Below are 25114 nucleotides of genomic sequence, written 5' to 3' on the forward strand. Positions count from 1 at the left end.
ACGCTAGGAGATATTGCACACAGCACTACAGTGTGTTTCATCAGCACAGCACTACAAAATGAGGGCCGTGTGCAGCTTTGCGACGATTGTTCTTGTCTTAATAGAATTATCGACAAAAGGGTTAACTTTACAAAATATCAACAATGATAGAGATTTACGGGAATTTCAAAGCAGTCATGAACATGAACATCCGTTTGTAGATGTTAACATCTGCATTCTCAATACAGAACAGGAGGCGTGGCAAAATGGCGGCTACGTGGCAGATATGACGCACAGTGATGTGGAACTTACAGTCAAAATTCTTCTCAAACAGTTCGGCTGCTCGGATGGAATTGGTGAAAATTTGAGTGAATTTTGTAATCAGGTATGTTGTTTTTGAAATGTAACATTTTCACAATGCTCTTGAAATGAAATGTCTCTTTTTCTCTGTTTTGCTATCGGTATATTCGACGAATTATGAGAAACTTGATTGTTAGTAAGTAAATTCATTTCATGAAACTGCAAGACTAATAACTCTTCCTTTATTTAAAACAAGATATTATAAAACTTACTCTAAGAAAAATAGGCTAATCAAGATAAACGATGTTATGAAATAGAATCATCGACGAAAAATAAATCTGTGATTTGCCATCTGTTTCGTTAAACACATTTGTATAATGTTTTCTTTACTGGTCTATCTATCTTTTTTTTTGGCAGTGTGCCATGAACATCACTGATCACGTGTTTGCGCTGGTTAGCCATGACAATGATCTCATAACAGAATCGGAATTTGAAGATGCTACCATGACCTTGTTTTACCTGTTTTCCTTGAATAACATCCAATCAACGTGCAATATGAGTCTATGGTTGACCTCTTTGGAGAACTACCAAACCGCTTTACTTAAAACTGACGGGACGGAAAATGTCTTGACAGAGGAAGAATTGGATATTATTTTAGAGCAGATGAATCAGAACTACTCCCCCGAAACATTATCAAAGGTAAGATTGAAACACTACAGCAAGAGACTAATATCAAGATAAGCTGCTGCTTAGATTATATTATTCCGGAATCATGTTCATTATTTATATATCTGCCGACTATGCTGTGTTACTCGCTTGTATATATATTTATACCATTGTTTGACATGTCCAAGTATTAAAGTAAAGTGTTCTCCTGTCTACGGACGTTCCTGTATATTCCATTCAGTCGAAGGCACCCGTGATCAAATATTCTATTTTGAGAGTCGTTAAAACTATTTTTTTTTGGTAAGAACTGACTTTAATTGAGATATAGAAATGTCCATAAAGTCAGAAATAAGCATGTCAAAATAATAATTTAAAAATGGGAGAAATTATACGACTTAATCTTAATACACGGAACTCTAACTGCATGCCTGCTTCAAGCACGTGGCCGATACACTGAATGTATAAAGTACGTACAGCTCATATATGCAATGTTAAGGGCACGTGTCGTAAAATGTTACATTCTTTTAATCATTCTCATTTCAGTGTTTCGATGTCGAATCATTATTTAGCCTCACTGTAGATGACCACGAAGCAGGAGCAACCAGAGATGAGATGAATAAATTATCCTCCTTCTGCATATCATATCTGGTCCAGGGATTCTGTATAGGATCACCGACGCTAGTTGATCCCTATGCGTTTGTGGAAGACGTCTTTGACCAGTATGGATCCCAAGGGATCGTCAGTGAAGAAGGTATGGTTCAATGTACTAATGAAAATGATGAACATAAATGAATATAATGAACATAAATACATAAACTGAATCGGTTAATTGTGGAAGATAGTATGGATCCCAAGGGATCGTCAGTGAAGACGGTATGGTTCAATGTACTAAATGAAAATGATGAACATAAATGAACATAATGACCATAAATACATACACTGAATCGGTTGATTGTGGAAGATAGTATGGATCCAAAAGGATCATCATTGAAGAAGGTATGTGTAAATGTACAAATGAGAATGAAAAAATGTCAGCAAATCCGCCCTTTAGTAAGACTGCCGTTCATTTCTCGTCACTGCCCACGTCTTCCCCTTTCAAGGTCATGATTCTGGAACATTAGCCTGTGTGTTACGTAATCAACTCGTCAAGCCAAAGGAGACAAGCGTGGATAAGTCACTGGCACAGCTAAACATTTCCCCGCGATATACAGCGAGAGCCTATTAAAATTCCCGAGGCAGGTACACTGTTGTGGCAGTGGTATAACAGGGCGTGGGTTGCAAAATCTCGCATTATTAGCACAATGAGGAATTCCTTCTTGGTAGTATGACGTAATTAGACAACCACTTTAGTATTTTGAACATATCTGTCATTAGAAACAACTATCTACTATGACGTCATCAATATCGAGCTGATAAATTCACTCACAGGAAGAGATAAAATTAGTGCTATAATACAGGAGAGGCAATTAGCGAGTAATAACTGGTTTTGAATTTCAATAAAGATTAAAGAATACAAGAACATAATAACGATGAGATATGTGTTCGGTTAAGCTTAGAATACAGAGATTTAGTGATATGAATGTCACATGTTAAGCGATAGCAAAATGTATACCACACACGATACTCAATAAGGAAATGATTTCTTTTCAAATAGACTTTGAAGAAATGCTGACAGCACTGGGTGTCGGTGGCCCACCGCATGAACATGAACATGTTCATACCAAGCGCAGTGCTCAGTACGAAGGTAAAACAGGACGATTTGTGAGGGCGGCAGACCATCAACATCCAAACATATCAGAAATTGAGAATGTGACAATAACGGTTGGTTGCGATCTTATAAGTTCACGTAATTGTGAATTCATTAACCACTTTTTCTATTAATACGCAGAGTTTGATGTCAAGCTTAGCTGAAAGGCTGTTCGCCTATATGAACATGTTTAATATGTAGAACATTTCGATAGTGTCTGTTGACAAATAACATGTTTCATAACAAAATTTATATAGAATACGTAAAAACAAACTTATTTTATGAATAGTTAGGTTTCGTTCCATTAATAGTGATAATTAACATTTACTTTAATACTCAATTTAGTATTTTAAGAAAATCTGAAGAAATATATTTGATCTGATTTTTTTTCTTCCAGTGTTTCAATAGTGAGGAGCTTTGGGATATTTACGGCATCGAACATGAAATTGGAATGACTGAAAACGAATTCCAAGACCTGTGTCCATCTTTAATTCAGCAATTATTACGTCAACCATGTAACACAGAAGCTACAACTGACAGCCAGGATTTATCTGCTAAAGGTAATGATCATTTATGTACAATACAGCACACAGAGATGTTAACTTTACTATTGGAGTTTACAGACAAATGCTGCAAAGTTGTCATTTCTTTCTGTTTTTGTCTCGTTCATATTTTTAATATTCTATTTTAAATCATTGGCTGCTACATAGATCGAGCGCACATGTTACGAACATATACAGCGCTGTGGAAGTATCTATCTATACCTCTTTAATAAATGTTTGGTCATAGGTCAACATATTCTTGACCACAACGCTTTGTTTTAGCTAAATTTTGATGATGCTGTTGTAACACGCATTGTGTTTGGAAATCTGTTGCTTACAGTTTACGTCTATATAACCGATCTCTCAAAAATTCTTTATCAGCATAAATTTAATATCTACTCGTCAACATTACTTTTCACTTTCAATGCGCTAACTCACTTGTAATAATCTTCATTATTGAAACGACAGATAGAAGGTTGCATGAGTGAAATGTATTTTGTTTTCTTGCAGTTTGGATATATAGTTCCTTGTCGGTATTCATCATCAGCCTTGCCTCTATTTTAGGCGGTCTTCTGTTTCCGTGTCTTCCGTCAAAGTTTTACGAGAAATTTCTAAACTCTCTCATCTCGCTAGCCGTAGCGGTACTCGTAGGCGACGCTATTATTCATCTTCTGCCGTTGGTAAGCACAACCAATATATATATATATATATATATATATATATATATATATATATATATATATATATATATCTATATATCTATCTATATATCTATATATATATGTTTATCTAAACATAGATATATATCTATATATATATATCTAAATAAATATATATATGTATATATTTATATATATACATTAAATATACATACATAACTATACTATATATATATATACATGATATATATATATATATATATATATATATATATATATATATATATATATATATATATATATATATATATACACATATATTGAGGTCATTACCATTGACATATCTCCCTCTATTTCCATTCTTCACTGAAGGCCACCGGTTTGCATGGTCATGAAGAGGGCGTTGTTCACTCCCCACTAGACCCAGAATTAGCCTACCTTTGGAAGTCACTGGTCGCTGTCATAGCTGTTTACTTCTTCTACGTCTTTGAGACGTTGATTGGATCTTTTTCGGTGAGTTATTGTTCTTATGATTTAAATTGACGAAAATAATCGCTACGAACATATGATATTCATGCCAAGCTCGGTTCACAAAATTTAATATGCTCTCAATTCCACTGTTTTATTTTCTACATTGTGTTTCGTTATCAGACAATGGCAGTAAATAATATGATTATTTTGTAAAGTTTAAGTATTTGACCATTATTAAACTCTTATCAACAGGGACACGACCATTCACATAGCAGCAGTGATCATATAACGATGACCAGGAAAGCTGACCAGGAGAATGGTGTCATCCCTAAATCCTTTTCACAAACAGCGCTTGTAAGTTATTTATATCGTTTTCAAATAATGATACGTGTGGTTAATGTGCTTACAGAAGTTTGGTTTGTTTAAACCAAATTTCGCAAGTGTTACTTGCTTTATGAACCTAGTAAATTGACTTTCTCGAGTGAACGACATAGTTTGTCACATCTACCTAACAAAGGAAGCATTTAATATGTTAAATATTAAATTCATATAAATAATAAAATAAAAAATATAAATATAACGATACAAACGACTCACATACAGATTAATGTTAGAGCCTCCTATCGTGGTCAGCAGCTGTTAATTTCGAGAGTGACAAATGCACAGGATTGGACAACCCATGTTAATCGTTTATTATCACACCTTATCCGAGGACGCCGTACGTGACTCACTCAGTGTCAGAAATGACCATGAGTTGCCCGTTTTGTTAAATTGTTTTACATTTTTTTTTTACATTTCTGGACAAGCAATTCCGCAAAAGTCCCGTTTGTATATATAGTATTTTAACTTTTTATAAGTGGAACGAGTGCTCAGTTTGGTACATTATGTTATGTAATAACCATTATGCTTTCCCTACAGACGGATTACGTTGATTCATCCCCAGAAATTGTCACAGTGAAGAAACAGAACTTTCTTACAAGTAATGTACTGGTTTTACCCATTACATACATGACTGCCATGGTTTCATGTCAGAAATGAAAGTTGAACACAATATATAAATATATTTATATACATACATATATATATATATATATATATATATATATATATATATATAGCTGAATGCTGACGTCATACCTTTGAGAACGTCACGTGATACAGGATAGCTGATATATATATATATATATATATATCCCGTATCACGTGACGTTCTCAAAGGAATGACGTTAGCACTCAGCTTATTTTCGTTTTGTATGCATAAATCGTATCGGAGTCATTTATTAGCTCCGTTCTCATTAAGATCTATATGCACAATTGCATTACTAATGCAATATGATATATATATATATATATATATATATATATATATATATATATACATATATATATATATAACATTAATTGAACAGAGCTCTGTTTCATAAGTATCTTTGTCGAGATACGGTGGTTAGCATCCTTATTGATCTCTATAGACTAAGGCTAAATGTGTCACGAATACAGGAATATCATTGGTCGATGAAGGTGGCAAAGCCTTTAGGGGAATAAAGACCTTCCTTGCTGGTTTCAAACCGCTGTGCAGACACTCAATTACCATAGCCTAGTGGTTAGAGTGTCCGCCTATAAGGCGGAAAGCCACGGCTTTATTTCCCGGTGGAGGGAGATATATGTATAGACAAGACGAAATATATAGGAATTACGAAGTCGTGTTTGCCCAGTGTCTTACATAATTTAGAACAAAGAAGCGGCTTGTTGTCCGCAGTAACTATTCAGTTCATCTATATATACAGATAGTAGGTTTGTTGGTACAAATCATTTATGTTGGTAAGACGACCTTATATATCACTAGTATGACAACTCCTGGTGGAACTTGACATAAGTTATGATATGGTATCTGAAATTATAATGCAAACCTTACATATCGTATCATATTACATCATATCTGCATATTACATCATATCTGAATCATATATAGTTCACAAAGTAAATATCTTATATATATAATAAATACCTTATATATTTGCTTCATTGAAGGGTACGGTCCTGTTCCAGTGATGATTATTATGGGTGATCTCCTACACAACATGGGGGATGGTTTAGCCATCGGTGCTGCATTCACCGCTGGTCTAGGGCCTGGTATCTCAACATCTCTAGCAGTACTATGTCATGAGATCCCACACGAGTTAGGTAAGTGATCAAGCAATTAATTCCCCAATGTGACAATGATCTTGGCAGAGCCGATCCCATCTTGTATAACGCCCCCACACCCCCCTTCCACCTCCTTTTAGTAACAAGTTATGGCTTGATCTGATGGGGGTTGCGTTGCCCACACTCATATCCCACAGCCAAGGGCTATTCTGCTACGGTCATAAGTCATAACGTTTGTTATAAGGTTCCATTGAGTCGAATTAATCCATTCATAGGTTGGACCTGATCTGAAAAGGAGCGTAAACTTATTGTGTTTGACCACATGCGATAATGTTTGCAGGGTTTGGTGACGGTTGGTCCCTTCTGCCCCGATGTGTTTTATAATCTAATGTAGTTTTAGAATTGGTCACGGATGTTTGTCGACTTTTTGGTATGACTGGTAAACTTGTAATAAACAATTGTAACTAGTGGATGATGGATCTTCATGGATCGTTCATCTATTAAAAACTGTTTGACGTTGCTAACAATAATTAACTATATTGACGGTTTCTCTTTAACAAAAGAAAATGATAAACTTGATTCTAATGTGAAATCAATAGTCTTGAATGAACTGTTCGATGTTACAGGTTGAAAGCTGGTTCAATATTCTTCTTTTTTTTTCTGTTTTTATCATATTTATCTTTCAGGCGATCTAGGTCTTCTCCTGAAATTAGGTATAAAGTTGAAATGGGCGCTACTTTTAAACTACTTGTCATCTATTTCCGCTTTTGTTGGTCTTTATATCGGTATCCTGCTGGGTCAGACTGAAGCGGCTAGGCAATGGATTTTTGCCATTACTGCTGGGATGTTCCTTTACGTAGCCCTGGCTGACATGGTAAGGATTTATCCATGTTTTTTTCCCCATCACTGACGTCATGATATGATGTCATTTTGTGATAGGACGTTATGTTGTGAAATAGCACGGAAGTGTGGCACACACACTCACCCAGTATAACAATCTCGAGTACATGTTACTGTTTATCTATTGCTCTATTTGCCGTAATTTATAAAAAAAAAAATTATACTATTGCAATATTACTGTAAATTATTTCAGGGAGTCCCAGGGTTGCTAATAGATAAAGAATCTGATAAAGAAAGAAGAAAGAAAGAAAGAAAGAAATATGTGTATTTTTTTCTTCTCACTTAGGTACCACAGATATCAAACATCAAAGAAGTGAAAGATCCATGGCTGACGTTTCTGCTTCAAAATGTATTTTTCTTATTCGGTCTTGCTTTTATCTTTGCGATGGCCCTGTATGAAGATGCAATTACCGTATCTCTATAATTAAAAATAAACGATATATATATATATATATATATATATATATATATATATATATATATTTAAGCTCAGTGGTCATCACTGGGTAACATCAGAGTTAGAAATAATTGTATTGAAACTTTATATTTGGGTATCATTTCAAGTGAAGTTCATCTCGAAGAAGAGCAGCGTCCAATTGAAGTGTCAATAAGCAAACTTCTTAAGAAGTATAACAATAGCATTAGTAATAAAAATATAATGAATGAAGAGAAAGCGTTTGTGTTTAACACATACATGATGATCCCTATGTACCTCAATATCTTATAGCAATTTAAGAAGAGTATACATGTTAGCTAGAATGTTCTTCAGTAAGATTTTCATTTGTTGAAGTAAAAGTATCATCATAAAATTATACCGATTAATATTCTCTCCAAACGGTATTTCATAATAATCCTTCAATGACAACAGGATACTTCTACAATTCAACCTAAGTGTTTTAGTCTTCATACTAGTGGTTTATATTCCACAAGTGAATAACATAACAATTATTCCACGATTGTAATTTTAAAAATGTATTGAAAAGATGAGAAATGAATGAATCTTAATGTTCACATCAGATTGTTCTGACATAAAAAATACCGTTGCAGAAGATGGTATGAATCCTAGCGAAAATATCAAGCGTATGTATATATATATATATATATATATATATATATATATATATATATATATATATATATATATATATATATATATACATATATATATATATATATATATATATATATATATAGGCGTTGGATTGACTCTAATATTATGAATTGCAGTAGTTGTAACAAGTCAATAAAGCAACCACAATTAACATGACTCGGGATAAAACAAGCAAAGATGGGAATTGAATTGCCCACGAACAACAGGTAGCTCGACTCCAACAAGGACTCGAGTCAAAATCTGGTGAATTGACGGGACTTTCTGACGAACACCGAGGCAAATCCGTGCCTCTTTACGTCATCAACAACTGAATATATTACTACCTAGTTCAAACAAACTGAGACTATGTATGCAAGTTGCTTTGTGTTTTTACTAACCGTAAACGATGTATTTATTGTCTTTTTGCAAGTGCGCATTTCTTGGCATAACTATGTAGACAAAATCATGAACTTTTAATCCTTTTGGTTTTTAAGCACGATTACATAAAGGTTTTCAAACTTCAGGCATGTTCGTATGTTCACTTTATTCAGTCTCTATTGTTCATATTTCTTCTTTGGCGGAGCTTAAATGTGGTCGAAGTCAATAAAAAATGGTCAAATTCTGACAACAGGATCACTCCTGCCACTAAAAAGCTTTGGTGAAGTCCTTATCATTTTCAAGCTGGCAATAGCCTATAAACCAGCAATTAATTTTTTCTTTGTTTAAGTCTAATGTAGCACTATTTTAGTACATTAGTACATTAAGTAATACGTTAGTTAGTGCGTTAGGTACCGGCAATTTGTATAAACAGCAAGTAAATTTCTCTCACTAAAGGGTTTATTTAATGCAATGGCCAGTATTGTATGTAAGAGCATGCGCAATCTTTGATTTAAAGAGAGCAGAGTTACTCATTACCCATGTTTCAGAGGCATTTTCAATTGCTTTACTTTAAGTTCATAATTTTATTTTTTATTGTTTTGTTTTATTGTCCATAATTAGGGGATATTTTAAATATATGCATAGGCCTACAGGTATACAGCAATGGCCATAATAATCAACCACTTCAATTGATTTCAAAATGTGATTTATTCCGCCCTCATTTAATCTATACCGACAATAAGTTTGGTCGATCAATCAGGATTTTTTTAAAACTTAAAGCGACAGTCAGTTCGAAGGCAACCCAACTGTTTTTTTTTATATGTAGTGCATGACTATGATACCACCTAATGCTTATAGGAAAGTAAATATAGAAGAACCTCTAACTGAAGGAATCATCCTAAGTTGAGTAAAGTAATATAACAAACCAGATTTTATCACACATACGGAAACCAATTAGCAGAGCCATAATGGTCTCAATATTAGTATATGTTGTATGAGATAACTAGTTTCCTTTTGTATTTCTTAAAGCTGACACATGGCACACATATATCCATGACAAACATACACTATGAACTGTAACAGAGTTAGTCAGGTGATATTTCCATTGAAAGGGTGTTGATACAGGTAGTCAGAATGAAAACAACCGAAATGCTGGTCGTTAAGTTTTACTCGATGATAACCCAAGGAATAGTGTTCATCAGGACTGGAACCTTCTCCTTGGATCCTGAGTTATTGAACATCTATTCGAAACCTTAGTTAGTCATGTCGTGGTAAAGGTAGCCAAGTGATATCTCTAGTAGATACTAAAATACGCCGCCGAGTGCTACCTAGTTCATTGAACAGCTATTTGAAACCTTAGTTAGTCATGTCGTGGTAAAGGTAGCCAAGTGATATCTCTAGTAGATACTAAAATACGCCGCCGAGTGCTACCTAGTTTATTGAACAGCTATTTGAAAACTTAGTTAGTCATGCCGTGGTAAAGATAGCCAAGTGATATCTCTAGTAATAGACAGTAAAAGTACGCCGCCGAGTGCTTCCTGGTTTATTGAACAGCTATTTGAAAACTTAGTTAGTCATGCCGTGGTAAAGATAGCCAAGTGATATCTCTATTAAACAGTAAAGTACGTCACTGAGTGCTACCTGGTTCATTGAACAGCTATTTGAAATCTTAGTTAGTCATGCCGTGGTAAAGGTAGCCAATTGATATCTCAAGTAGACAGTAAAGTACGCCACCGAGTGCTACCTAGTTTATTGAACAGCTATTTGAAAACTTAGTTAGTCATGCCGTGGTAAAGGTAGCCAAGTGATATCTCTAGTAGACAGTAAAGTACACTGCGGGTGCTATAACTAGTTCCTTGTAATTCTCGTGGTATGTAAGTTTGGCCAGATGATAGCTTACTTGCTAGTGCAGAGTTATCAGTAGAGGACAGCTCTTGATGACAACTGTAATCATTTCGACGTCATCCTGGTTACTGACTTGCAAGTATGCTGAATATTTACCCTAAGAGAGATAAATGCAGACAAAAGAGTGGACATCAGAAAGAAAATCATTAACAACAAAACGGTCCTACAAAAAAAAAGAGAACGTTATGGCATGTAGCAAGGGACGAGACTGAGCAAAAATTAAAAACATTAACTAATTCACTTTGTCCAACTTCCTGTTTTCTGTACTAATGATGGCTGTAAATGTGTTGTGCAGTTTGAAGGCAATTTTTGACTGAAATGGACCAAGATTATAATAATAACATAATGGAGGTAAAACAATTAATATTCACAGGCTGATAAATCTTGTGGCTAATATGCAGTAACATATCTTTACAAAAAATTACAGAAATACATTCAATATCAAATACGTTGTATTTACTATCCAACTAATATTAAAACAATATTTAAACATTTACTAGATTGAGATTAATAAACTGAATTAAGACCATAGTTTCAATATTAAATGATCAATTTGAGATTACTTATCTAAGTTAAGATTGTGGTTTCAAAAACATTAATAGATTGGGATACTAAACTGAGTTAAGAACAAAGTGTCAATATTAAAACATTATTAAACGGAGATTAATCAACTAAATTAAGATCATGATTGCAATATTAAAACATTGTTAGGTTGAGATTACTAAAATTAAGTTAAGACCATGGTTTCAATACTAAAACATTATTAGGTCACGATGACGTAACTGAGTTAAGACCATGGTTTCAAAATTAAATCATCATTTGGTTACGATAACTGAACTGAATGGTTTCAATATTAAAATATTATTAGATTGAGATTACTAAACAGAATTGAGACCATGGATTATTTCCATTTGTTCGTACATTACCTTCTGCATATAACCTATATTCATCTCCATTTCGCAGTGTCGAACTTCTGAATTAAATAAAGAAAAGGAAATGTCTTCTATCATCATCATCATCATCATCATCATCATCATCATCATCATCATCATCATCATCATCATCATCATCATCGATCATCATCATCATCATCATCATCATCTATCATCATCATCAGCATCATCATCATCATCATCATCATCATCATCATCATCATCATCATCAGCATCATCATCATCATCATCATCGCATCATCATCATCATCATCATCATCATCATCATCCATCATCATCATCATCATCATCATCATCATCATCATCATCATCATCATCATCATCATCATCATCATCATCATCATCACCATCACATCATCATCATCATCATCATCAGTCATCATCATCATCATCATCATCATCACTCATCATCCATCATCATCATCACTCATCTCATCATCATCATCATCATCAGCATCATCATCATCATCATCATCATCTCAGCATCATCATCATCATTATCAGCATCATCATCATCGAGTCATCGTCGTCGTGTCGTCCGTCGTCGTCGTCGTCGTCGTCGTCGTCGTCATCATCATCATCATCACCATAACATATTTAGTATATTTTTTGGTTGGTCTAAATACCTCCTTTCTTCGCAGGGCAAAGACATTTTTTGATCACTGGGTCACAGACTGTGTTTTATCAAGTTTATAAGTGATGTTACTTCCTTCAAGGACAGCATGTCCTTTGAACTTTAAAGAGAAGACGTCTTCTTCTGAAGAAAAATAAAAATGAAATAAAAATATAATTAATTTAGTTGATGAGTACTCTTAATGAAGTGGTAATCATCGTGTCTTTTGTTCAAGTTTTGTTCAAGTTTATAATTGATGTTACTTCCTTCAAGGAAAGCATTTACTTTGAGTCTGAAGGAAAGGATGTCTTCTTCGGTAATTAAACAGAGATAAATAAAATTAGAAATAATTTAGTTAATGAAAACTCTTGAAAAAATGGTTATCGTGGTGTCTTTTGTTTTTATAGCTGTATAGATGAGGACGACCGACCTCAAACCTTGCTTCACTTATGTATACTCTGAAACAATCAAATGTGTTTTCAATCAATCAATGCTTCATGCGCCTCTCTTCAATACGAATATTGGTTAGTATTCTTCCGCTGCTTCATATTGGTACCAGAACCACTTTCTCGACGACAAATTCATGTTGCTTCCGCCAACGAGTTTTTTTTAAATTTTAGTTCGGTGGTTTCTTACCTTTCCAAGCTTTATATTGGTGTTATTTATTCACAAGGTCGTTAGGAATCTAGAACTAGCAATCACAATCTTCACCAAGTCCTCAGAATACTTTGAAGAAACGTAAATTTTTACAAAGATGGTTTACATACTGAAGGAAATTTCACTGGTTACTGTGAACAAACTATCCAGTCTGGGTGGATTCGGTGTCATAGTCACGTTCATGACGTCAGTCCAAGCACCTGTAAATATAAGATAATTGTCGTTTAATTTGATAATATGTTATTTCTCCGTAAGATTTGAAGAATCTACCTTATAGTTGTTTAGCCTTTCAAGACATTTTGATACTCCTTGAGACCGTAACTACAGTTGCATTGTTTATCATTGGTTTTTGTTCACCAACTTGGGTGATTTCTTAAACCAGCTGACATTAATCTGCTCTTAGGATTGAAGTTTGATTGAAACTAAGCAACGCACAACCAAAAAATACGGAAGCGTAGAAGGGTCATTACATTGACGAGTTACCAACTTGACAAAACGACAATTATCTGCAAATTGACGAGTTGACGAGATGGTAACGTGACAAAATTCAGAAAATTGACGTTTTGACGAGATAACGGATCTCGTCAATGCAGCAATTTTCTGCAAATTGACGAGTTGCACAGCTACTACCATCTCGACAAGTTGACAAAATTCAGAAAATTGTCGTTCTGACGAGATAACGGATCTCGTCAATGCAGCAATTTTCTGCAAACTGACGAGTTGCACACTTACTACCATCTCGACAAGTTGACAAAATTCAGAAAATTGACGTTTTGACGAGATAACGGATCTCGTCAATGCAGCAATTTTCTGCAAATTGACGAGTTGCACAGTTACTACCATCTCGACAAGATGACAAAATTCAGAAATTGTCGTTTTGACGAGATAACGGATCTCGTCAATGCATCAATTTTTCTCGTCAATGCAATGTCCCTTCTACGCTTCCGTACAAAAATGATACCAGGTGCGAAGCGAGGAATTTGCCAAGGGAGGGGCAAAGCTTGTAGGCAAGCTATTTAAGCGTAGCGCCACCACAGGTTGGCGCGAAGCGTATCAGAAAATTGAAATGGCAATCCCAAGCCTTGTAATTGCATCTAAGCATTTTCTATTTTGAAATTACTAGCGATATCATAAAAATATGCTCAAGGGGGGGGGTGCGGTCGCCCCTTCGCCCCCCCCCCCCCCCCTTGGCTACGCGCTTAACTGAAACTAGTTACATCCATTAACATGGGTTTCTGAAGCATTCTTCTTATTTTAGAATACAAGGGGGATCCTCCTAAGCGTACTCAGTAGCAAGCCTATAGTAATAGTAAATATCCTGACTAACAAGTGAATCAACTTTGTAGTTTGTACGCTCTGGGCATCACGTGACTCGAGATCTTTAGTTGCTTGGCCTAATCACCGCTATAGCTAAACAGAGCGGTGACTTTAAAGTGAGTGCATTTTAATAATATACATAGCTACTTGAGTTGTAAATAATTATCGTTTTAACCGCGCATTTGTAGTATAAGTTGTTCGTACAATGTTGATAACCACTCATTATCATATGTGGACGCGTCCACAGTCAACTACAATAACTTCTTGAGGGAAATCAATATGTTGAAGCATGTTGAAACATGTTGAGGATATATTATCGATAAAGGTTTAGCTTAGTACATTTATATATATATCCACACAGTTTCTTATTCTATCAGAATTTCAGTCAGTATATCAACAGTACATGTATTGCTATGTTTTAACGTAGACCTTATCTAATAGTTGTATTTGCAAATGAATCATCCGCACTTATTTTCATGTAACGGTTTGCAGTGACTTACCCGACATCTGCAAATCACATGGCTGATATTCCTTATTCCATGATACTTCATTACCATGTACTCCACTGAGGTGAGTAATTATCCCCAGCGAATTAGGTAGGATTTCCAATCCCAGAGACACAAACAGAAGGAAAATCACACTGTATAACATTGTTGTTAGAATACTTGCAGCTGCAGACACTCAAGGCTGTGGGAACTTTACAGTTATAGCAAGAAGTACTTTTGAAACACTGAGTGAACAGTTGCTTGTCGGATTCAATAAATATAATAACTCCAATATCATGTAGAATAGCTATAACAATAAAAGAGGAACTTTGAGTTGTTATAATTGCGGAAGTTCCTATACCTCTTTATCACGTCAATAGTTTCATGGTTGACTTCTTGACAATAAAAAACCTATACTTAGGCGATGACGTTGAAGTGTGTATGCATCTGTGCATGCATGGATGGTGTTTGCAGGAGGACTTTGTATGTTTGTGTGCTTGGGATTGGGGGGGGGGGACGACAATATTTTATACTTTAAAGTGAAGGTCAATATTATGAAGTACAAGAATAGTCTCATACTATATAACTATAAATATATATTACTATAAATATATATAACTATAAATATATATAACTATATATAACTATAAATATATATAACTATAAATATATATAACTATAAATATATATATAACTATATATATATATATATATATATATATATATATATATATATATATATATGCCCAAATCACAAATCTAAGAAATACAGCCAACTTTAATGATGACTTTAGACACTAAATACAATTCAGGTTTTACCATATTTTAAAGCTGGCGATTTTGCTAAGCCGAAGAGATTAATAACACTCACGTTTACAAAAAAATAAAATTCTGTCTCAAGTCTTCTGTTTTAAAATTTCTATTTCAGTAATGGGTGTACACACTTACCCGAGATCTGGATATCACATGACTTGTTTTCCTTATTCGGTGACAGTCCATAGTCTTGTTCTCTGTTGAGATGAGTAATGACGGGTCAAGCCGGCAAACTATTTACTGCCGTAAACACGACGAGAAATACAAATATAACGAACATCTTGGTTATGGTCATGATGTTAACAAATTGGGTAAGAACTAGCAAGCTAAGTTGAATATTTACTGGACGTGGATAACGGTAATCTAATAATGATATTCCACGTGCAATATCTGCTGAAAGTCATTTTCATAATATTTCTACTGACAATATGTGGTTTTATAAGTATGTATAGATTTGCTTTGAATGCCCGAGGTCACACACGTTGTTATGACAGAATTTCACAGTTCAATCATTATTAAGACTCTACTCAATCCCGTGGTAGTTTTTTTTTCTATTTAGTTCCTCATCTAGTGTACACTTCCCACGTGGCTGAATGAACCACAGTTGCGAAGCCAGCCCACGGGGGGGGGGGGGTGGGGGAGGATGTGGTTCGAATTTCCCGGACTACTCATCGCCTCTATTAATTAACCTGCTGAGGCTATCCGGCATTGAGTCACGTTGATTGCTACTACACTGACTATACATGGCCTGCATGCTATGAGTATGGAGGCTACGCGAAAACAGGATGAATGCTAGCGTTGCCGGTTGCCCATTTGACCTTTCTATCGATTCTATTTTTAAGTTTTACTATTTGTCTTTTTTTACAAAAAAATGGTGAAGTTCTTGTACCAAAAAAAGGAACATTTTTGTACACGAATGTAGTTAAAAAGATTTAAATGATAGCACCATTTTGCATCTTAGCCCCGTCGACAACAACCCTCTCCTTATACCCCTCCCCTTATACCCCTCATCCAGAGCGACAATCCACCGCTATGTGCCTGCAAATTTGACTGTGCCACCTACTCCCCCTCCACACAAAAAAACCTTCCCTGATGAACCGCAATAGTTCCTTATTAAGTGCGTTGCACAGTATTATGACCCGCTCTGTTTATAATGTTACAAATAATATATATAGTTAGACAAATATGATTGTAATTACAGTACCCAATATGCCATACAAGATTACTCCGCACTACATTAAAGTAGTTGTAATTAGGCTTCCACTGGCAATAAGAGTAGTTGTCCAAATTCATTGCGTCATAGTAATTCTCAAACCTCCCAAGAAAGGTAAACTTCAGTTTCTCGTCATTATGCGGATCCTCAGTTTGTGTGTATAAGGGAATCATTCCTCAGTCATTACCAATGATTGGAACAAGATTGTAATAGTATAGATGCCTGACTTAATGTTTCACTAATTCGTGGCACGGTACTTCTGACATCATCATTTATTCTGCTTGTCATGATATGGATTTGTCCAATAAAATTCACATTTCGTTACTGTTTGATTATCGTTTCTCTCATTTCAATGTACATACAATGACGTAAGCCGTAAACTAACATTTTTATTTGAAATTTCTTTTTGGGTAACATGTATCTCACTCACTGAATTCACATACTTCATTCAAACAAGAAGATAAATGAAGTCAAGATGAATGAACATTTTGCTCAGAGTTCAAACAAGCTAACAATGACTACGCTTCATAAAGAAATATCCATGTGACCATCCAGTTTGCAATTTTTTCACTGTAAATGTACTTCGACAATATGGTGGCGCCCTTTCTATTAAATAAAGCTCTGATTGAAGAACAACAAAGCTTTACTTCCAAAGATAGCATGCGACTATTAAAATCCCCATTGACTTACACACTAAATCACAAAGGTGATGTGGTCTTTAAGTCCAAATAGAGGTCTCACTAGCTAAACGCTACCCATCACTGGATAGCTGACAGTTGGTAATTCATGGCATTATCAATTTTCCGTATCATTACAATTTCTTAATTTGCCAGTTTTTGTCACTTGTGAACAAATCTCTTTCCTCAGCAATACACAATTTCGTACGATGCTCCTGGAAGGCCTGAAGGGGGTCTAACATTGTCCCAGGTTACGCAATATTCGCACCACATGTGCTTTTATCCATGCTCTTCAACATGCAAGCCACAAAAAAATTAAAAAATTATGATTGATATCACATCAAAAAGATGTTCTCCGAATTCTTTTTGGCCCTTTTCCTGAAGGAGAACATTCAGGCGGGTATATGTATACTCTAACGAAAGTATGTCACTCAATGAAGACAGAACAGCGGCTGAAACCCAACATACACCCATCAATGACATTGCAGTTGATTATTTTTATTATTATTAATCCAATTTTGACATGTATTGTGAATTTGAATTGGCTTGATATTTCTGGCGAAACCTATGATTAGGCCGACTCTAGGAATAAGTTATCTACCGGTGCTGTGGCCGAGTGGATAAAGGCGTTGGCATTTGAAGCAGTGAGGCTTAGCAATCAGGAGGTTCCGGGTTTGATACCCGGCCGAGTCATAATAAGGTGGGTTTTTTCCATCTGAAATGACATTCTATTTGAAAAGATTCCGAATTTGAGTTAAAATGTTGAATTGGAAGACACCCGACGTGTAAGTTGTAATCCATAAGTAACTGCGGGCTTCTCCCACATTTGTGGTCGCTTAAGCGTCGTAAAAATAATTGCTGATTATGTCATGTACTGTGAACTTGAATTGTGTTAATACGTCTAGCGAGCCCTATTATTAGGCCAACTCTGGGAATGAGTTATCATTGTCATGTACTGTGAACTTGAATTGTGTTAATATTTCTAGCTAGTCCCATTATTAGGTAAACTCTGGAAATTAGTCATAAATGTCATATACTATGGACTTGAATTGGCTTAATATTTCTATGGAGTCCCATTATTAGGTATAGACTCTGGGAAATATGGGTAGGTAAAGTAAATCAGTATTGTGAACGGATCATGGGCCCAGAGGAACTAATAATATGGGCTATAACCTGTGGTTGATGTTTTTACTTTATTGTGAATACGGTTTAATTCAGATTCAGATCTGAGAGTGCAAACAATTGACCTTCTACCTGGTGTTTGAAATTATTAATTATAAATTGTTTTATATGTATGTATTTTTGTATTTTAGATCCTCCTGCAAGCAGGAACTCGCGTAGAAGCCATCATTGATTGGTTATGAATTGTCAATTGTCAACAACTCTGTAACTAGACGACATACATTCATCTTGGAGTGACTCGAACTCGGGACCTTGTGATTGAAAGGCACCGGCGTTAACCACTGAGCTAACGCTCCTTATCTCAGTCGCTTGATAATTTCAAATATAAGCTTACATTGGTTTTGTAGTGCTCACTTCAAGACTGCTCATTTATGTTATGTTATTATTGGTAAAATCATACCATCATTATCAATTTCATTCCTGCTTGTCCGAACGTTACTGGAAATATTCATGTACTACAAAGTGCATGAAATGTAACCTCCTATGCAATAATGGCTATATGCTCTGCATTTGTATAACCTCTCTCCTTTAGTTCAATTTTTAAAGGGATGTTGTGTTGTGGCTGAACAACATTTTTCAACAAAAATATACTGGCAGAATTTGAATATTATAAATGTTTAGACATGTTTGTAGACTAACGAGATCTGACAACAACAAAATGAATAATATTATCATAACTGCGATTCAACGGAAAACCTTTTTGTCTTATTTTTCTAATAACATTAATTGACACTGATTCGCATGGTAAATAATATAAGAAAACAACTGTACAATGCTGTCATTGTACCTCGGTCCAATTTGTGATTTGTTTATATCTAATTGTCAACCATCACCAATCAATCAATACACCAATCAATCAATCGATCATTTAACCGAAATGATCGGGATACAAATCTGACCTTTCGCCTGCTTTCTTGAGGTGTTTTGAAGGTCTTCGAAGTCGTGACCGGACAAATACCCCCCAGACAAATACCCCTCGGACGATTACCCCCCAGATAATAACCCCCCGGACGATTACCACCCGGACAGATACCCCCGGGACAAATACCATCCCGGACAACTACCCCCCAGGACAACTACCACCCGGACAGAAACCCCCCGGACAATTACCCCCGAGGACAAAAACCCCCCGGACAAGTACCCACCCGGACAACTACCCCCTCGGACGAATACCCCCTAGACAATTACCCCCCTAGACAATTACCCCCCGGATAAATACCCCTGGACATATGCCGTTAACTTTAGGAGACAGATACAGCGACGGATACGCCCGTCTTTTTTCGAGTTTAGTTTCCCGCGGGCCTCAACATATACACTGGTCCCTCGGGCAACTCCGAGAGCATATTTACAATTGGGTCAGGGTGACGGTTAAACTGGCACCACTAGGTCGTCGTGTGCCCTGGCCCTTATAAGCTCCTCCCGACTTTTAAAAAGATTCGAGCTTTTCATAAATAAGCCCCCAAAACTCCTGGATAGGGTTTGACAATGGACCGAGGCCCGGGGGTTTGGTTTGGAATTGCTCACTGCTGGTAGTAACCAGGGGCGTATCCAGGATTTTCTAACCCGGGGGGCGCGAATTACTATCTAAGCGGAGCGCCACCATCGGTTGGCGCGGAGCGTACAAGAAGATTTCAGGTTTTGATACCCCCTAGATCACCGGAAATGGCACTTCTCGGGCTTGAAAATGACCAACCAGATGTACACTTTTGCCTGAGAACCAAGTATTTCCCAATATTTTTTTTTTCATCCATAACCTTTTTGAAGATTGTAACCAGTCACACATCATGTTCGACCTCATTGCATGTCCTGTTGATCATTGCTTTTGTAGGTGATTCTACGTCACGGCCCACAATATCCGAAAGCCCCACTTTTCAAAGTTTAAAGCCCATTATTTGTTCAGAATTTGAAAATTCACATTTCTCGTGAAGAAAATCACTTCAAAACATATACATAATGTTGCCCAAAATTCAATCTATGGACAACCAATATAGAAAAACCTCCTTCAACCCCTAACAGACCGGTCAAAATTGCTACGAGTAGAGGGAAGTATGATGAAGAATGTTGGTCAGGAAGTTTTCGAAAATTCAGACACAGTTAATTTATTGGTGTAGAAATATTACAACCTCTTATAACGGCAATTATAAAACTTCGTTGAAGGAAATGAAAAATAGCAGATATTTCCGATATCAGATATTTCGAAACCGAACACTATACACATAGGCGTAGGAGGCGGGGCTGCAGCCCCCCCCCCCCCAACCAAACTTGTTCCCTTGAAAATTCGGGCAATATGCTGAGAATAAATGAATAGTTAAAAAATTATCTCCTTGGTAATTAAAATAAAGTTCTAAGCTTGGCAGACTAATTCGCCATTACTACTGTAAAAGAGAGTTTTGACATAATTGGACCTGTATGCTTTTTCTCCATCTACATAAGGCATTTCGTTGTTTAGATTAGCATCCTGCGGATGACTGCGCAACTTTCACGGACCGTACGGTACACGATGCCATGCGATGTAATGACCTATGCTTGCTTATATGATATTGTATGTATGTATGTATGTATGTATGTATGTATGTATGTATGTATGTATGTATGTATGTATGTATGTATGTATGTTTTCACATTTAGTGCCTTATGGAGACAAATTTGAGCATACAACTATCCTTATGGCGACACAAATCCTTGTGGAGACAAAAAGTAGGTCTCCACAAGAAATAGTTTTCCCGCTAACTTCTCAGACCACCACAAACCTACTGGAGACGTTTGAGAAAGGTCACCATAGGGATACCCTTGTGGAGACCATCATAGGTATGCAGACGATGTATACAAACAAAAACAAATGTAATGTAAGTGCTAGGGCGCCCTCATTTCTTAAGCCTCCACAAGGCTGTTTAAAATACTGCACAGTGAACTGTGAGTTGGAGTCTCCACATGGTCAGTTATACCGCCCTTGTATACTGACCACAAAATGAGGAAGAGAGAAATGGTCAAGATAGCTATCACCAAAGTGAGTACAATGTTTAAGCCTTTTTTTGTACCATTTAAAGTTGCACCATTTTTGAAAGTTTAGTTTCGGAATTTTATATCATTCTGCAAGGCCGAACAACATGACTATACAGTCAGTTATATTAAGTAGTAAGTACCAGTTCTGCGAAGGCTACAACAGTTCCACAGGATCTTGGATTGAAAAAAAAAGACCTAGCCTACTGTATTCTTCCCTTGATTAAACCAGGAACAACAGCATTGCATTGTTATTTATGCCCAAAGCTATATTTGCATGTCGAGGGTGGGAGGAGGGGGGGGGTCTTTCATGTGTAACATTATTCCACTTATTTCTGTGCTAACTACATGCATTGTAATTTGTATGTGTCTCGATTGGCTTTGGACATAATCTGATTCACTCTTTAACAACTGTTCAGGTTAGATAAATTTAAAATATCAAAGAGTGTTTGACAAAGCCATGTCAACACATTAATATCTTCAATGGAATTGAGCAGAAATAAAGACTCAATACTAGACCGTTCTTTTTTATGTTTTTTTATTAACTGCAGATCACAAGTTTCAATTCTTTTTTGAATTTGTATCAAGTCATTTTCTTTTTCTTTTCAGCCTTTCTTGCCCCATCCTACAGTATTAGCTGCATTCTCCAGAGGGATTACCCTGTCAAAGTAAACCAAAATACTTATTCGTGAAAGAATGCAAAAGATGCATTAAACAACTTGTATTACAAACATTGTTGGGAATAACTTAGCATGTTAATGAGGAGGAGAACTTCGGTTAAAGCAAGTCGCATGTTAAAATAGACGCTATGAGGCTGTTTGAACATTACAATCAGATATTTGATAGTGTGTGTTAACATACAGTGGCCAAATACTGTATTCATTACTTCCTACTTACACAGTTAGGGTACATGTAGAATGCTCCAAACCAAATACCCAAGACTAAAAAGAAAAGTGAAGAGGAGAGTTCCAAGTACAACAGCGATAATTGCAACATGTTTTGCATCTCTTGGTTCTGTGACTTGCACCAACGAAATTGTGCGCCTCACTGGATTCACTGGATTCATTCTTGCTGTTGGAATGGACTAAGGAGATAAAGTATATAACAAAATGCTGAAGTTCATTACTCGTTGGGAAAAGAGATTTTTTTACCAGGTGCTAATGTGAGTTTGTACATATGAACATTCCAGATTGAAAATTGTGTATCCAACATTCAAGAGTTTGCTTTCTGTATAGGAGAGTAACTTCCCATTGGACTTGTGAATGCAAACTGTGGGAATAGAAGATGGTAGGGTGACAGATGCAACATGTTAGGGGCTTGCTGTTTCAGCACTTATTGATGAACCGTTAGAACACATCAAATGATTAGTGATTTGGTAAGCAAGCTATCCAATAACTGAAAATATTTAATTCCTTTTGTTAATAACATGTGAAAACTATATGAAGGGCACATAGCAGTATAGCACAATTATTGTGAAACTTTGTTCAGGCTTGCAACCACTTGGTTTTGGAATTTGGGTTTGGAGGTAAATGTTTTACTTCAGTGATCAGTTCTTGTGTGTGTGTGTGTGCAGTTTAAGAATGGTTTACCGGTTATCCGAGCAAAATATTTGACTGGTTATAATTTGATGTAAATATGAAACTGCACATATACCTACTGCATGTACAGGCCTTTGAGCCACTACGGTTTGTGAGCATTTAGCTTTGTGAGATGCACACATGATTGTTTATACTTCTTTGCCTCAAATGCAGTTCAGTATTAATTACATTGGTATTTTATTTAACATGGGATTTAAGAATGCAAACAATTTGTAATATTTGGTATAATTAAGTGGCATTATTGTGAAACAAGATAAATAAGATTACAAGTTAGGTAGAGTTTCTCTTTAAATCTTCAAATATAAAACACTACCATTACTATTGTTATGGGTTGTGCCTTTAGAAGACATTCTATGTAGTCTTAGAAGAGGTAGGGTGAGAGGGAAGATAACGGTCATGAGCTGAAATAAAGAATTATCACACATATTTTGCACCTTCCTTGTAAAGTTCTTTCTTCTTTTATTAAAACCTGTGGTCCTACACTCTGCAGCTGTACACTAAGGCCTATATAGTCTTCTATGCCTTTCAGTAATCTTGCACATAACCAGAAAATGATAGGCCAGCCACTATACCTAAATGTTATTATTTGGGCAAAACAGCTAGTTCACTTGGCGCATATAGTATTACTCAACAAAAATATCTCACTAAACCTACCTTCCAAGTCTTTAAAATGTGTACTGAGCCAAATGTAGCATGAGAGCCGTCTGGAGACATGTATTTGGCATGTTTAGTGCACAAGCCTCCACAAGACTGGTCTGTATAGAGTGTTGAATACACTACTGTATATGTACAGCACACAGGTCATTATAATTACTCTGAGTGGCAAAGTGCATGGGGAACCCCCTTTTTTGTGGACAATAATCTGAGAGGGCAATTAAGGGCAGTGGATATGTGAGAATAACACTTTTTTCTTTAATGCTTTCTTTTGATGGACTGCTGATATTCAAGAAAGAAAAAACAATTGCAACAAACAAGCACTTAGCATATAATGAAAAGTTAAGCCTTTATCAGTTTTGCAATTTGCCCCAAATGTGGTACCACCTTTGCAAGAGTTATCCTGCAACTTTACCTCAATTGTTAGCCATGCCAATCCCAAAATTTCCAATTTTTAAAAGTGGAGGTTACTCCTTGAGTGTCTCCATTTGGCTTGTAAACATATGGGCAACATCTGGCAGATGTAGCCAATAAATTACTTTTATTCCATTTAATTTCCTCCTCAGTCATATATGGCTCTCCCTGGCCTCTGGCCACAGTTTCAATCTTGTCATACCATGTAGGCCTGTGCATGGACAATCTGACCCCCCCCCCACCCTTAAACAAAGAAAGGAAACATCATTGAAATCCTTACATATGAGTTTGAATTGTTCGATGGATTCAGCTGCCAATGACTCAAGCTCAGCTTTGACTGTGATCTATACTGTAAGTTGTTGACTTGTCAAGAAGAAGCAGAATGCACAGATAAATACATTGCTTTCGTCTTTTGATGATATGAATATTTTTTTCAATCTGACATACTAATGAGATGCAGCAGTACCTGCATGGTGATAGCAAGTCTTCAAAAATTACATATAGGTATATATTTTATTATGGTCCCTGTTGACCCTTACAATCTTTGACCAGCTTTAAACGTAAAAGGCTCATGGGGCTCAAAGTAGTACACCCGTACACACCAAGAATCAAATTCTACCAAGCCTCACTTCTTGAGATTTATTTTTTGCAAGGTTATTTGACCCAAAAAGCACCTGTCCAAAAAGCTAGCAACGCGCTTTGAGGCTACGTGACCATATTTGAATGGGGATGATAACTATACTCGTACCGACCCTG

The 25114-nt window shown here is 36.0% G+C and overlaps 1 protein-coding gene and 1 long non-coding RNA gene across 2 annotated transcripts; one reads left to right on the plus strand and one right to left on the minus strand.

Annotated features, from left to right (window-relative positions):
* Positions 1-7902, plus strand: LOC139983159 (metal cation symporter ZIP8-like). Its single transcript, XM_071996536.1, has 12 exons — positions 1-364; positions 697-978; positions 1489-1696; positions 2600-2766; positions 3090-3252; positions 3745-3914; positions 4266-4406; positions 4617-4718; positions 5283-5343; positions 6396-6548; positions 7196-7383; positions 7696-7902. Exons 1-12 carry the CDS (start codon positions 59-61, stop codon positions 7831-7833), a joined length of 2079 nt encoding a protein of 692 aa, XP_071852637.1. The 5' UTR covers positions 1-58; the 3' UTR covers positions 7834-7902.
* Positions 7903-8534: 632 nt separating this feature from the next.
* LOC139983160 (uncharacterized) lies at positions 8535-15064 on the minus strand. Its single transcript, XR_011798526.1, has 5 exons — positions 14823-15064; positions 13116-13205; positions 12362-12492; positions 11709-11755; positions 8535-10879 (listed from the first exon to the last, which is right to left on the minus strand). It is a non-coding gene; the product is annotated as an uncharacterized lncRNA (long non-coding RNA).
* Between the last annotated feature and the right edge of the window lie 10050 nt (positions 15065-25114).

This window comes from Apostichopus japonicus, chromosome 16 (genome assembly GCF_037975245.1).
Source record: "Apostichopus japonicus isolate 1M-3 chromosome 16, ASM3797524v1, whole genome shotgun sequence".
Taxonomy (NCBI): domain Eukaryota; kingdom Metazoa; phylum Echinodermata; class Holothuroidea; order Aspidochirotida; family Stichopodidae; genus Apostichopus; species Apostichopus japonicus.

Excerpts from the sequence above, each read along its gene's own strand:
- LOC139983159 (XM_071996536.1), top strand. The coding sequence starts at position 59 with ATGAGGGCCGTGTGCAGCTTTGCGACGATTGTTCTTGTCTTAATAGAA. Across the intron at positions 3,253-3,744 it reads CCAGGATTTATCTGCTAAAG|TTTGGATATATAGTTCCTTG; the intron begins GTAATGATCATT and ends GTTTTCTTGCAG. Across the intron at positions 4,407-4,616 it reads CGTTGATTGGATCTTTTTCG|GGACACGACCATTCACATAG; the intron begins GTGAGTTATTGT and ends TCTTATCAACAG.